The sequence below is a fragment of the Phaseolus vulgaris genome, chromosome 3 (genome assembly GCF_000499845.2).
Source record: "Phaseolus vulgaris cultivar G19833 chromosome 3, P. vulgaris v2.0, whole genome shotgun sequence".
In the NCBI taxonomy this organism is placed as follows: domain Eukaryota; kingdom Viridiplantae; phylum Streptophyta; class Magnoliopsida; order Fabales; family Fabaceae; genus Phaseolus; species Phaseolus vulgaris.
In genome coordinates, this window is record NC_023757.2 from 24,580,666 (window position 1) to 24,596,535 (window position 15,870).

Below are 15,870 nucleotides of genomic sequence, written 5' to 3' on the forward strand. Positions count from 1 at the left end.
CAGAAGTAGTGAACAAGGAGACCAAGAATTTTTTGCTGAGGTTGAGATGCTGTCTCTCCTACATCACCCAAATCTGGTGACATTGATTGGTTGCTGTTCCGAACGTGATCAGCGGGTACTTGTTTACGAGTATATGCCATTGGGGTCTTTGGAGGATCATTTATACGGTTAGATATGTATATTTCAGGCATATTCTTTCTATTTTTCCATGTAATTAATTAATTAAGGTTTGATTATTGATGATTGTCTTTGTGCAGATGTTCCTCTTGACAAGGAACCCCTTGATTGGAAAACAAGGATGAAGATAGCAAATGGTGCAGCAAAGGGATTGGAGTATTTGCATGTTTGCGCAGACCAATCAGTGATATTTAGAGAGTTCAAAGCATCGAACATCCTCTTGGGCGAGGGTTATCATGCCATGTTGTCTGATTTTGGGGTGGCAAAATTTGGTCCCCTTGGTGATAGCAGTCATGTTTCTACGCGAGAGGTGGGAACATATGGTTACTGTGCCCCAGAATATATGGTGACTGGTCACCTAACTCCGAAATGTGATGTCTACGGTTTTGGAGTGGTCCTCCTCGAACTCATTTCGGGGCGCAAGGTCTTTGACAAGACTCGTTCACCTGGTATGCGTAATCTTGTTATGTGGGTAAGTTCTTCACCTTATGATCTCGTCTCATGTATTGTAATATCTGATCTAAAATTGTCTTGCTGGTGTTTTGGAAGGCGGAACCTATTTTCAAGGACCGTAACCAGTTCCATAGATTGGTCGACCCTCTACTTAAGGGGTATTTTCCAATGGAAGGGCTTCATCAGGCAATTTCTGTTGCTGCTATGTGTTTGCATGAAGATGCTGATAGAAGGCCTGTGATACGGGATGTGGTTAGTGCTCTAACGTACCTGGAATCACAGTATTACGACCCAAATGAGTCTCACCGAGGCAGAAAGGGAACTTGGTTGAATAAACTAGAAAAGAAACGTGAATCCTGGAGTGAAAACACAACCTGTAGAGGAAGAAAGGGGTGAGAAATTGAAGTAGCTTGAATGCTACAGATGGGACTAAACACACCTAAACAGCAATTCATTTATCTGCTGGATTTTTAGTAGGGGATTTATGATTAAGTAAAGACATAGAGAAACAAAATGGGACCGTTTAAATGCAATCATAATATAGAATGTCAATTTAACACAACTGTACACGACCGTCTAATTTTTGCCTCAATGTGTCATTGTTGTGACATTGTATTTGTACAATCTCTGGTGTATGTTCGAGCCCTTGTTGTTTCGGCTTTTACAGAAACTGTTGGTTCTATATGTATATTGTTTCCCTTATTCATCATAAAGATTCTAACACAACTTGAAGAGAGAATAGTAACAAACAATCATGGACAATAGGCATTCTATCCTCATAATTAGGAGTTGATAAGGAAAAATTGTAGAGTTGTCACAAGTAATTCTGAGTCAGGTTGAGTTAAAAAAAGTTGTAAATTTTTAATACCAGACAAAATTGAACTGGGTTTACTAAGAATTTGTCAAGCTGGTGGAAATTATGATAAAAAAAATTTAAAAAAAAAATATCTTAAGAGTCCAACAACAATCTAATACAATAAAAAGATGGGGTATAAGAAATATACATGTTTTCTATTCTCCTATTGGACTCTCCTTCTCTCTTTATTTTTTTTTCTCAAAATTAAAAAGGCTAATTCCATGATCAATTCTAATGTGTACCCAACATAAAATTTAAAATATCAAAGTACCCTTGTCATCTTTGTTTTCAAAAAAAAGCTATAGAGGAGGTGTTTTACTCTGGTGGAGTGTTTTGAGTGGAAATGGTGGTGGTGTAGTAAGTTGGTGTGGTGGTGGACCAAAGTCATTACTCTTAGGTACACTGCATGGGATATGTTATTGCTAATCGTTATAATGTGATTTTTGTCTCATTGTCTTTGATATAATCATCCACTATTTTTCCTTTGAGAATCCAAACACCAAGTAATTTGACTCACCATCAAATAATTGCAATTGGGTACGTGCATGAGAATCATTTTGTCCAGGTATGTCATAACTAAAAACTCAGTGATATTGATAACTCAAAATTTATGTAACTTATATTTATAACTTTTATAGGTGAAGCTGGAAGTTGGTTGTCCAATTCCACCGACAAATATATTGTGGGCAGCACGGTCCAATCTTGGTCATCATACTACACTAGCTGGATACAAATATTTACACAAATAATATCCATTAGACGACATTATAATAATACATGCTTGTAATTATAAGATTTGTAATAGATACTTATTTTTTTATGTTTTAGGATTTCTAATTATAAGATTTCTAATACATTCATTTATAAGTTTTACAAATACACACAACTTTGTCTACGGATTTGAAAATCCCAAACTAATGTTCATGCTTCAGGATTTGCATATCAGGAAGTCACAACCATAACACTGGATGTCAGTATTCAGATGTGGATATCTAGAAGTTGATGCTTTGCCTATGGATGTCATTATCCGGAAGCCATTACTATGGTCCTGCATTTTCATATCCAATTTTCATATCCAGAAGCTATTCTAATCATTTCAAATTTACGTATCCGGAAGGATACAAATTTCATAAAAAGGAGTATACATTTCACAGTGTCATGATTTTGGTACTTTGAATGGAAAAAATTTAAAACCCTAAACCAATTTAAAGAATATAAAAAAAATGAAAATTAAAACCTAATGACATTCAAACAAAATTAAATCATAGTTCAAGTTCAAACAGTCATAGTTCAAGCAAGATCGTTCACGGATCAAAATATTACAACAAACAGTTGTCCTAATACAGTATATGTATCAATCATTCCTATGTGAATGCCTCTTGACATACACAGCTCTATCATTCGTCGCTCCTCATGCTAACATCAAGGTTGCTTGTATTCCTTTCTGCCCCCACCAAATCATCATTCTTAAGTAATGGTTGCAATGTCTATGTGGTTGTACGACAAATACCCTACAACCATGATTGTCATAATATTAGATAGAAATCAACACAAATGAAACAATTATTAATGGTTCATGCATACCAGAGCAGGATTTGTCTCCTGAGGATGCGTTGCAACTGGTCCATGGGTAGGTGCTTCTAAGGGTATGAGTACAAGACAGTCATCCTCAGGCATGTCAATGACATATGGATGTGATATCGATCAAAACCACTCCATATACTATTGAACGCAAGTGTCAGGATAAGGTGTTACGTCCATAATCATTGAAATGTAACCATCATTGGTCCACTTCATTTGTAGTGAGATTGTCATCTTTAACTACAGATGGGTGTATCATCTGCACATATCCATACTGCAAAGTTCTGGAAAGTGAAATTGTCTCCAACTTCCAAGCCTCAAATAACCAAAGAATAAGGATATCCACTCAAATGGACATTCTTTCCTGTGCTCATCGTATAGGGAAAACCGAATGCAAGGTAGTGTGATTGTATCTAGCTGCAACCGCACAACTACAACTGAAGTAACTTTCCCTGGTTTATACATCCTACAACGGGGTTCCTCTACCACACATCTCATGTCTATAGACGAGAAATGCTCATAAATCCAATTGTGCAACAAAGTCGCATAACCAGCTAGTTGCCTAGTCTTTGCATAGCTACAATCAACTAGTTTATCATACATGTGGGTTAACGTAGTTGCTGCCCAAGCACATCCCCTCAGTCAGCCTCAGATCAACATAAAACCTCAGGTATATCACACTCACCGAAGTAGCACTCTGGTTGGTGAAGATAGTGCAATCAATAAGGTGAAGCAAATAAGCTCTGGCAGCTACAATCTACAATCTCCTTGAGCATGTGTCCTCGTACACATCACTCAATCAACTGAGGCACACATGAGACCTGACAGTGTTGTGTCTCTTCATATACAACTCCATGGTCAACCCGTAGGGACTAACAAATCATTCGCCCCATCTGCATCTAAGGTCTGGTGCGTATAAAATTAACCAACAATGGACATATGCAACAAATTTGACATATCATCAAGAGTGATGGTCATCTCCCCAATAGGTAAATGAAATGTGTCTGTCTCTGCATGTCACCTCTCTACAAATGCACAAAACAATCCTCTGTCTAAATTCTCATAACTTACATGAACGAGACCACCTAAGTCAGACATGTCTACTGCAACTTGTATGCGCTCATGTGGTGCTCCTAACTTATTCATCTTTTTCCCATGAGAAACGACCTTAAGCTCACCACGATTCTACAATAATTAATAAATACCATCAACAAAGACATACATAAAACACTCAATTAATATTCATTACTTAGCAAACCATCACATAATTATCTCGTCACATGATCTTCATAATTAATCAATAATGACTTATCTAGTGGTCATCCTGGATAGCCTTCCTCATCAATTTCCACTTTTGGTTGAATATTCTCTTCAAAGTCTTCATTTATAATTGAACTACTAGGACCATCACATTTTCTTCTCATATATAGTTGGTCTCACACGGTTCACAATCCACTTCCACTGCCTTTCCTAGTGCAAACTTCTTCTCCATTCATAGCTCCTTCTCTTTGTCGCCCCCTTTCTCTCCGCGGCCACCGTGCTCTAAAGTATGGAGAACGAATGACCAAGTGGTGTACAATAAACCTAGTCTTTTAAATCATTATGGGTGCAAATTTGAACTGATCACAGCTAATTAAAAATCTCTCATTCAGTTCTTTCACTTCTATTGTAGGATTTTGGATTGTACATTGTCAACCGCCACATACAAACCATTTATATAATTTTCATTTAATAGTTCTATTTGGTATACATATTAATATTATGATTTACCATTATTATTTTAAATATATTAACATATGTCAATCATTATATACATATTAATATGATGGTTTTTATCATAATTACTTTAATAATTTAAAATTTTGATTTTAGTTTTTATATTATAAAAAAAGTAGATTAAAAAACAAAAAACTGCAATATTTATTTAAGTCGTTTATTTGAATAAAATATTTAAAAATGAAATAATTTAAAATTATATGAATATATTAGAAAGTGTGAAATTTTAAATCCACAAGCAAGGGAAGAGTCGAAAGTTCCTTCATCCTCCAGCTTATCATTTACCAACTGTACACCGTGGCTGGAAAGATTAGGACCCCGTGTTACTGATTGCAGAGCTCCTTCAAAACGCAAGAACTACAGGACTTACAGTTATTGACACGATGAAAACTAGCTCCTTTATAATAATCTAAATCGTTAATAATTCAAACTTGGGTTTATAATTAAGAGAAAAATATCACCAAACTTATTATTAAAAAAAAATCTATTGCCTAAAACAATAATTTGACAACAAAATAATAATTTTAATATTAATAAAAACAACTTTGATGTTAATAAATACCAGTTTAAATATCAGCACCAAATATAATTACAAATATATTAAAAATTCAATCTTTAATTTGCTGGGAACTGACTGATTTATTATACCCGCGAAAAAGAATCCCAAAATTATATAACACGAGATTGAAACTCGATTACTAACTAGGATTGTGAAATAATTACAAACGTTACATCTATTCATATTTTGTCACAAATGGTAAAGGGAGACAGCAAACTTAAGTGGATTATAACTAAAGCAATATCGATTTCCAAATCTAGTAGACTAGTTATTGAAACAAAAGCATAAGGTACAACTAAAGTAATTTCAAGTTCAGGACTGGTATGCTAAATTGGGTGCAATAAAATAAAACGGGCATCTAATCTATCGGTTGTGTTAGTAAATTTACAAAATAAGGAGAGGACAGCAGCACTTGTATTAGGAAGTCACACCAGGCAATCACCTGAAATGTCAAACTAGGCCACATCAAAATCGCCACATCATCTATATCCGTCCCTTTACCCAAAGTAAAATATGGGGCATACAGCCATTTATTTTTTCTTCTTCCCCTGCAACAATACCATAGAGTCAGCTTCTGGAAAATCGCAATGACTTCAGCCTAATTAAGATGATGAAATATAAAACGCATGAAATAGAAAGAAATATACCGAGCTTAAATAGTCATCCATGGTTAACTGCTTCCGCTTCTTCAAAGAGGGACTCTCGGTCTGTCTAGGCATGGAACGCTTCGACGGGGTCATGCTCTGCAACGTTCGTCAAACTTGGTTACAACAGTTGAGATAAACGTAAGTTATGTATAACTCGAATAAGTTCAAAATATAAACCTTGGCCGCGAGTTTCTTCTCTTTACGAGCTTGCCTCTCCCTCTCATCATACTCTTGATTTTCCTTCTCTACCAGCCGAATGAGGGTGTCACACCTCCTTGTAAGTTCCTGTGTTGTGCGAGACTTGACAAACCAATCAAAACGAAATAAGGGAGACATACGAAAAGCTGCCTTCAACTCATCCCAATTACCATAGCCAAGTTTGTGAATCATGCATATCTGAAAATTTAATGTAGCGTCAGATAACGCAATATTATGTTAGGAGAATACCAGATTAAATAAGGATATCACCAAAAAAACGAAAGAAACAAATTTGGGGGAGAAAGCAAAAAAACATTGTACCATGAATCGATCACATTCTTCGTTGTATAACTTCCCTTTGTTCTGTCCATATTGTATCTTCAATTCTAGCCAAGGATTCTTATAGCGGTCCAACTTCTTCCCAATAGCTTTCATGATTTCATCTTTCCGAGATATTCTCGCCTCCCCTCTTTCGATGTTTTTAATAATTCTATCATAATCTGCATACAACAGGTAAATAACACATCAGACAGACCCTTGACATTTTAATGGGGAAAACTAAATTCAAGCCTCATTTGGCAAATTAACACATCAGACACTTGATATTTTAGTGGGAAACCGTACAGCCCACATTACAAACCCGTAGCCATTCAGAAATAAACTTCAGTGTAACTTTCACTTATAATTCCCACTAGATTCTGCTGAGTACTTTTTAGCTTTTATAATGTTCTATAATAGATTACACTGTCGTATTGGATAAACTCACCATTTAACTCCTTGTATCTTTCTTTGAAGACTTTTGCATATCTTTCGACCTCCTCCTGAGTTTTTCCTTCCATCTCAGAAGCAATACTTTTTATATCATTTCGGCCATACTTCTCACAGGCCCTAATGAAAGCATTAAAATCCTTCCGGCTCCATGATGAAAATCCCTTTGTTCACAGAATACCAAAATCAAAATATATATATATATATAAATAAATAGAATTGTATCAATCCTAGTTTATAAATTATAAAGCAAATTTCCTCACCTCTTCGAGCAACTGTTCCTTCTCTTCTAATTCTTCAGCAGTTAATGGATCTCCAACCTCTAAAAATTTAACATGCATGGCATCATTGAAGTGATAAGGGTTAAATTGCGTTTACATCCTAGGGATTCTTAAATTATATTCTCCCCTCTAGATTTAAAAATTACAATTAAACTTTTCCCATGGACGCCATACAAATTTAATGTAAACAACCATTTTATTTTAGGCTGATAAACAATTACACATGAGCCTCCTAGAAACATATTTCATCTATCTTTTTGATACTATTATAAACTAATTTTGCACACCATGTTATCTATTAAGATTTTAAGACAAAAACATGTTCTAAACATACCAAAAAGAAACTGCAGCTTCACCCAAAACCTTTAATCTACTGAAATTCCAAAATTGATATTAAAAGTTCAGCAATAGTTCCTATCGATAAAACCTATGAATCAGAGTGCTAGCATCGTAATGCTTCTGTTAATGTTGAATGACACAGAAACAGAATTCTCTCCACAAATAATTTTCAGTTCACAAATGCTACAAATTTGAATTCTCCTTTCCCAAAAATCATTCTCAATTACTTTCATTCCCGTTTTCTTCCAAGTAAATACTCTTGTTACCCTCTGTCCTGAGACAGAATGTAATGTACCTACCTAATTACTTATACACAGATCATAATAAGGGAGGAGACAACATTCTGTTCAGTAATTCCATACCTTCTGGTTCATCAACATCTATGGAGTCTTTCAACTGATTCTTCTGATGTGTTTGCTGAATTTTTTTAAGCAATATAAGCACCAGTTATGCACAAGTTGAATGAGCTAAACCTAAAATTGTTTAATCAGTAAGGTTAGGTTACACACCATGAGGTAGCGAACTTCCTTTTCATACAGCTCACTAAGCCTTTGTGTGTTGAAAAACTGGAAATCATGCCTGAAGGAAACAGAATTGAGCCAGTTCAAATAAATGCACTATGTCTAAAGAATATAGGAAAGGCTTTTGTGAGAAGCTTACAATTGAGGCATCCTAGGAATGCGTGGCTCTTTAGGTTTAGTTGGAGCACCTTGACGCATTGTTTGCTTGAAATAGTCGGACTCTGAATAACTAAAGTCATACCCCCCAGATAAATACAATTATAAATCAGAGTGACAACAAAAATTCTATAACTAAATATACAGAATGAAGAGCAATACTTACTTGCGTTTCCGTTCTCTTCTTGGTGGCTCCACCCAGTTTTCACTCACAATTTTTTTAAAATCAAATTTGTTTTCATCCTTCATTTAAAGAAAAAAGTACATCCAGAGGTTGGTTAAAAATACACAAGAGAAAGGCAAGCGATGCAAAAGACATGGTTCATATTGAGCAAAGATAAAATGTCAACTTACCTTCTCATCATCAAAATCATACAACTCAGCAGCTACAAAATGAAAATATAAACATTAATAACTTCAAACTTCATAAAGTTTAAAAAGAGACATTAAATGGCTAAACAGGAGTCAAAAAGAACTTTCGTGTGTATGCACATTCTAATAACAAAGAAGCCTCACTAAAAGAAAAGAGTGTATACAAATTGACTTGTAGCTTTTATGTATCTACAACAAAAAAACTAACATACAAAACAAGGAAGGAACATGTTTCATTAGTTAACTATTTCATCACAAGGATAACATTTCAAAGGGATGAACCACACAATGAAAATGCCGCAAAGCATTTATTTTCTTGCCTAAATGATGGGTACAAAGGTGCAGAACAAAGCATTAAACCTATGGGCAAACAGGAATTAAAAAGATATATATCTTAAACATTATCAATCTTAAATTTGATGGGTACAAAGGTTACATACTGTCATCCATCTTAAATTTGATAGCATCTTCTGTAAATTTTTTCATCTTAGCATCAAGCTCAGCTGTTGCTTCCTCTCCTTTCGCAATAATTCTGTCAATATCTTCATCTGTAATAGTACTGTCCTTGGAACTAAAAACCATTTCAGCACCAAATTTAACCATTTGAAGCAACTCATCTTTATTTACAGCTGCACACATAAACAGATTGTACCACATTATATAATCCATAAATCTTGGAACAAAATAAAACAATTCTAGAAAACCCTTACTTTTCTGCTCAGCTAATCGGCCTTGCTGAATCACCAGAGCATCAAGTGCAAGCTTTTTGTAAGCTCTTTCAATGACTTTTTCCTCTATTGTATACTGCATGCAATTCCCATGATATAAGAATGAGAAATTGATAGATAGATAGATAGTAAAAACCATGAAGCACTTTAAAACTAAAATGGCTGTTATACCAGAGCGCCAAACACATTTTGAATATCTTCAATAATTTCTAGGCGACATATTTTTATAATTAGTTTCTGCCAATACAAGATTACACAAGGATTGCTAGTATTTTATTGTATCTAGAATTGCTTAGTTATGAAACATGGTGTCTTTATTCTAATTTAGCATTTCTAATTTATGCTGAAATATATTAATTTTATCCCTTGAAGAAGTGACATAAGAGCAAGAAAGTAACATTTTTTAGAAGCCAAGTGACATCTTGTTTCTGTATCTAGTGTTAGTATCAGTGATTTCAAGATAAAAATTTAACTATTGATAAACAGGATAATAAAGTAAAAAATTGAAAACCTCAGTGCAAAATCGGAAAACTTGAACTTCTTTCTTTTGGCCAATCCTATGAGCACGATCCTGAGCTTGCAGATCAACTTGTGGGTTCCTGTTATAAAACCACCAATTCTCAATAAACATTTAGTCTTGAACTAATGGTACCAATCCAAATGAAAAGGCTGCTGCTGACACAATTAATTAGAATACTCACCAGTCACTGTCATAAAGAATGACAACATCAGCAGTAGCAAGATTAATGCCAAGGCCTCCTGCCCGAGTAGACAACAAGAAAACAAATTTTTCACTTCCTGGTTTGTTGAAGTTCTCAATGGAAGCATCCCGATCCTCTCCACCAGTATTACCATCTATGCGACAATATTGGTATCCTCGAAAAATAAGATAATCTTCAAGTATGTCTAGCAGCCTAGTCATCTGGAGAAAATGGAACAAATACACCAGGTTGAATGAAGTAACAGTCATAGCAAGAAGTTGCAACAATCTTTTTCTTACAAAGAACTGACCTGTGAAAATATAAGGACCCTAGAATCACGCTCTTTTAGTTTAGGAAGTAACTTATCCAGAAGAACCATTTTACCTGCCAATAAAATATTACTTGTAAAGAAAAGTGACATTATCTCAGATCTAATAGATCAGCCAGAAAGGGCTTTAAAGTACTCTTAATGCAAACAATGCTTACCAGCATTTGTAATGAGATGGTCTCCAGTTGTAAAGGGAGGACCAGGTTCAGCACCTTGAAAGAGATACGGGTGATTACAACATTTTCGTAGTTGCATCGCAATATTTAGGAGACGTTTCCGTTCTCCACCTGAATTAACAACCTCCAGATCCTTCTGCAGTAATGCCTTATAATACTGTTTCTGCATTTGTGACATGCCTACCTTGAGAATGGTTTCTTTTTTTGGTGGCAGCCCTTTTTCAACATCTGACTTCAACCTTCGAAGGAGAAATGGACGGAGGACCTTAATTATACACAGAAAATAACACATCATTATTATTTACCATGCTATAACAATAGCCCCTTAAAGATAGAAGATTAAAGGCTTACCTTGTGTAGTTGTTGAACAACTTCTTGTTCGTCATTTTCACCAGAGATTTGAAACCATTCATCAAAAGTTTCAGCAGAACTAAATATTTCAGGTAAAAGAAAGTTGAGAAGAGCCCAGAGTTCATGAAGATTATTCTGCCACATCAAAAGAAATGAACCGCATTAATTACTCAAGTAAATTCACATCATTAACTGCAACCAGTGAAAGAGAATTAGGATTCAGATTTCAAAATAACCCAGACCTCAAAACTAATTTTTAAAAGATATAAAGGATCTGTTTGGTCAAACTTCTTCAAAAGGACTTCTAAAATAAATAAAAAATGAAATGAATCTTCCCTTAACTAAAATTTACTTATGCACACATTTTATTGAAAAAAAGAATTTAGAGCGTATGAGAGAGTTTCCAAAAATTAACTTACACATAAGCTAATTTTAGCTGATGAATTACTTCATGTTTTCTTTTTTTTTTTTTCTCATGTAAATCCTTTTGGAAAAGTTTATCCAACGAAGGCCAGTGTGTGGGTTGAAAGACAAAGCATTAAAATAACACAAAATAGGAATAAAAAGTCTACCAATTTAACTAAGTTATAATTTACTCAACTCTTCTATTTACACAACCATAGTATGAACATAGATCAAAAAAATACAAATGCACATGAGGTACACAACCTTTCTTTTCAAAATTTGCCAATAGACCAAATACTAAGCAGCAGTAGATACAATTTTTGCATATTCTTACAAAAAATATTGTTTCACAAAATAAGGGTCTGATATCTAAAAAAAGGAAGAAGAAATAACAAAAATATATATTGGGAGAAAATTCAGTTCTTTCCATCCAACCAAAAATATTGAAGTAAATAAAAGACTGACAAATCAGAAACTAAACAACTCAACCCACCATCTATTAGAAAACAGATAGAAAAATCTTTCATTTGAGGACTTGTTAGCCTCATACGTACGAGATAGTACTTAATTCAATCGTATGAAAGAATTGGTATCATGACATTTCTATTCTAAGAGATCAATACGTTAAATACAAAATGCTATAACAATAATAAAGATAACAAAAAAGCGTATCACATTCCTTTAGCATTGGCAACATGGCTCAAACGACGTTATACTGTCATAAATTATGCTAGACTGTTCTTAATGGCTATGCTTCTAGTTTTTTTTTCCAGTCTATCTCTTCCTACAGTGATTAGGCTATCCTCCATCTGATCTACTTTCCTTAATAGGGCTCCTGCAGATCTTTTCCACACATGTTGAATCAACCCAAGGCAATTTTGAACAATCTTTTCTACCAAAGGGTGCTGTTCCAGCTGTTATCTCTAAAGCATTCATTCCTAATCCTATCTAACCTAGAATATCTACTCATCCAACATTATTTTCATCTACCTGTAATGGTGTGCCAGTAATGAGGAGACGATAGTTTGTGTTGTATAGCCTCATTGTTTTTGACAGGAGAGAGTTCTCGTTCTTGATTCGATGTGCCTCATCAATAATAATGTAGCGCCAACTAAATCGCCGTAAAGCAGACTTCTCCTTGATTACCATTTCAAAACTTGTAACACACACATCAAACTTACCAGCAACGAGTAACTCTTCTCTTATGTGCTTCTGCAATTATTTAAACCATTAAACAGAAGTGTCAGAAGCAAACATTGACCGTAATTTTAAGCAGATAATTTGGTCCAGCAAAGCTAGTCTCACCCTTTCATCAGGGTTGCCAAGGAACTTTATAGCACGTAAAACAGGACAGAAGCGACGAATTTCATTCATCCAATTTCCAAGAGTAGATTTTGGAGCAACTACCATATGAGGGCCTTTTATTCCTCTGAACTCATGTAAGTAGCCTAACAAAGATATAGTTTGCAAGGTTTTTCCAAGCCCCTGCAAACAATATATTTATTTATATTTCATCATAGCTTTTAATAAATCTATTCATTTCATCAAAGTACACATCACAAGGCAGTCATTTAAATGAGATTTATCTGAGACAAGCATCTGCCACCTACCATTTCATCTGCTAGAATTCCATTTATGCCATTCTCATACAATCGTATCAGCCAGTTTAGCCCAGCAAGTTGGTAATCCCTCATCTTCCCTTGGATACCTGTTGAACAAACAAGCCATGTCAAATTCAAGTGAACAAAAACTTCAAGAACATTAGATATGAATACAAAAAATCAACAAGCTACATAAACAAAACCCAAAATGTAAAAATCAGGGGCAGTACATCATCATACTAGATAGACATACACAAGAATCTAATTAAATGGAAGAAAAAACACAAAAGTTTAAAAAAAAATAGTTTGTATGTAAGCTGTGTTAGATTTAGAACATATAAAAACCAGCTAACCAGAAACTAAGCCTTCAACAACTAGCAAAAAAGAACGGGCATAATTTCTTTTGCCAACCAATGCATCCTATTTATGACAGAAAGCTGGAATCCAATGTTCTTCCCACTAGATTAGAATGATGTGCCCATGCAAGTAGGCAGGTCAAGTAAAGAATGCTTACATGAAGGTTGAGACACCAGCCGGGTGTTGGATAGACCATCTTCTTCCCCTTTCAGGTATTCTTCATCTTCCTCTTCTTCGGTGACCTTTGATGCATGGCGACCCCTAAAATAGACAGTGATTTAATGTAGTGTAAGTTAATTTAAATGCATAAAGTCAGCATCAGATAAACCACAATTCACAACTACTTATTGTTTGTCCACCTGTGATTATTTGCTGTCACTTAGTAACATTTTTCAAAATTTAAAAACATTTCAAGGCATAAAATACAATTCCTCAATTAAATTACAACATATTCAGGACAGCAGAAAATACCTTCCTTTTGCTTTCTTTTGAGAAGATTGATCACCCTTAGCAAAATGGGCAAACAGTTCAGTTTGCTGGAGGAGAAACTTCAATCGGCCTTTTCCTTTATTATTCTGCATCAAACATGACAGTATATGACAATAGTTTACTTAAAAACAAGTTAACATAAAAAATTAAAATAAATAACATCCCCGGTAGTTTACAGTGAACAATCAATACAAACCATATCAGCATCAATGGTAGAGTTTTGAGCGTCCAATATCTCCTGAACCTTCTGTTTCTTCAACTGTTGCATTTCTTTCAACCTGGCCTTCTCACGCTTGCCAACTTCAGGATCAACAGTACTCTCATCCTAAAACCACCAAACAGTAAAAAAGCACTTCAAGGGACAGACACTTCGTGAAAGAGACAAAATCCCCACAGCAAACAAAAACAACAAAATGCAGCTCAGGAAGCGAAATCCAAACTAGTAGCAAACGGATAAGATACGAAAAAGCCAATGAATAAACCTAGTCTAGAAAAAAAGACGAAAATGCAGAACAAAAGACGAAATCAGAGAACCCCAGAGATGAAAATGCAGAGAAGAGGATTAAGAATTACCTGCTTATTGTCTTCGTCGTCATCGACGGCTTCGTCAGGGGAATTATCATCCTCGTCCTCGTCAGAGCTAGCGGATTGCGCCACAGCTTCAAGCTCCTCATCATCATCTTCGATCTGGTGGTTTTCAGCGGCGGCGACGTCCTCCTCCTCTTCATCGGAGGTTGAGTTGTTAGAAACCTGAGCCTTGGACGGCCTCCCCATTGGTACTTTTTTTAGATCAAGGGTTTCGGGAGGAGTGTTATGAGAAGAGAGAGAAAACGAGCGCGAGCCAATACTTATTTTAAAGCGCAATGAGAAAAATTATGGGTTGGGTGATCAAGGTTATTGTGACCGTCAGATTTCAATAGTGGGATCTGCGGCTCCAAGAAAGTGGAAGCCAACCGAATATTTCGCGCCAATAATGGGATCCCGGAAACGTAATTTTCCCGCTTGCACTCATGTACTTGGGCTGGTTTGATGGGCCACACCTTTTTTTCTTTCTGGGCTTTTCTCAGCCCAACTTAAAAACTATATTCTGATTTTCTTCTGTTCAGAATTGTCTGTTGATATAACTTACACATTAAATTATATTTTTCCTTTTTTATTTTTATATGTGATATGATTTTTTTTACTTTTTCCCTAGTTTAGTTCTCCTACTTCTAAAAACCCATGACTTTCTTTCAATTTTTAGTTTTATATATGCTTTCTTTTGTATATTTTAATCATGTTGTTTTTTATGATAAGTTAAAAGAATAAGTTAGGTTTATGGTTTAATTGTTTCATAATAACAGAAATAATATATGTAAAATAGAAAATGTTTATACTTGTATATTTTTTACAATATAAATGCTAAAATCACATAAAAATGTATTTTTTATAATATTAGAGTTTAAAACATACTTTACAATTATCTGAATTTTATATTTTACTTCCAAATGTTGCCGACTCTCAATATTCTAGGCTTATTTACTTAACAAGACAATTTTTTTGGCCAAACTCATCAATTTATTATTAGGGACAAATAAAAGAAAAACACTTTCCTTTACATGAATATATTTTTTTATGGTAATAAATATGTTATTCTTCTAACGTGCCTGTGTTGTTCATCATATAAGTATGGGTAGTTTTAAGATTTGTGAGGATAAATTAACTGATGAAGAACCATAAAAAAATAACGTACAAAATTGATTTAAACTGGTAATACCAGAAGTTAAGTTTTTTATTTTTTAATTTAATTGAAAATGTTTTTAAAGTAAAAAATATGTTTGATAGAATTTACAAATTGACATCAACTATATATTACTTTTAATAACATATATAATTTAGTTGTTTATATAGATTTACATTTTTTATATCTTACTTTTGTATAATTTTATATTTATGTTAATCTATCGTGTATAAGTAAACTTGTTATTGTAATGGATATTATTATATTTTATTAATTTAACATAATTATAATTGTATACGTAATTTAAAGTTTTATATTTACTTTTAATGT

General features: G+C 34.4%; 2 protein-coding genes across 2 annotated transcripts; one reads left to right on the plus strand and one right to left on the minus strand.

The window, feature by feature from the left end:
• Nucleotides 1-298: 298 nt before the first annotated feature.
• LOC137839406 (receptor-like cytoplasmic kinase 185) lies at nucleotides 299-1,026 on the plus strand. Its single transcript, XM_068648523.1, has 2 exons — nucleotides 299-649; nucleotides 727-1,026. Exons 1-2 carry the CDS (start codon nucleotides 299-301, stop codon nucleotides 1,024-1,026), a joined length of 651 nt encoding a protein of 216 aa, XP_068504624.1.
• Nucleotides 1,027-5,609: 4,583 nt separating this feature from the next.
• LOC137806917 (ISWI chromatin-remodeling complex ATPase CHR11-like) lies at nucleotides 5,610-14,792 on the minus strand. Its single transcript, XM_068607304.1, has 25 exons — nucleotides 14,394-14,792; nucleotides 14,017-14,145; nucleotides 13,803-13,906; nucleotides 13,489-13,592; nucleotides 12,984-13,081; nucleotides 12,679-12,858; nucleotides 12,364-12,585; nucleotides 10,969-11,103; nucleotides 10,600-10,882; nucleotides 10,424-10,497; nucleotides 10,114-10,334; nucleotides 9,924-10,011; nucleotides 9,395-9,488; nucleotides 9,125-9,313; nucleotides 8,667-8,698; nucleotides 8,479-8,555; nucleotides 8,296-8,385; nucleotides 8,145-8,214; nucleotides 7,998-8,052; nucleotides 7,279-7,337; nucleotides 7,014-7,179; nucleotides 6,569-6,747; nucleotides 6,227-6,445; nucleotides 6,050-6,145; nucleotides 5,610-5,950 (listed from the first exon to the last, which is right to left on the minus strand). The coding sequence occupies exons 1-25, from the start codon at nucleotides 14,592-14,594 to the stop codon at nucleotides 5,933-5,935; spliced, it is 3,183 nt and encodes a 1,060-aa protein (XP_068463405.1). The 5' UTR covers nucleotides 14,595-14,792; the 3' UTR covers nucleotides 5,610-5,932.
• Nucleotides 14,793-15,870: the final 1,078 nt, after the last annotated feature.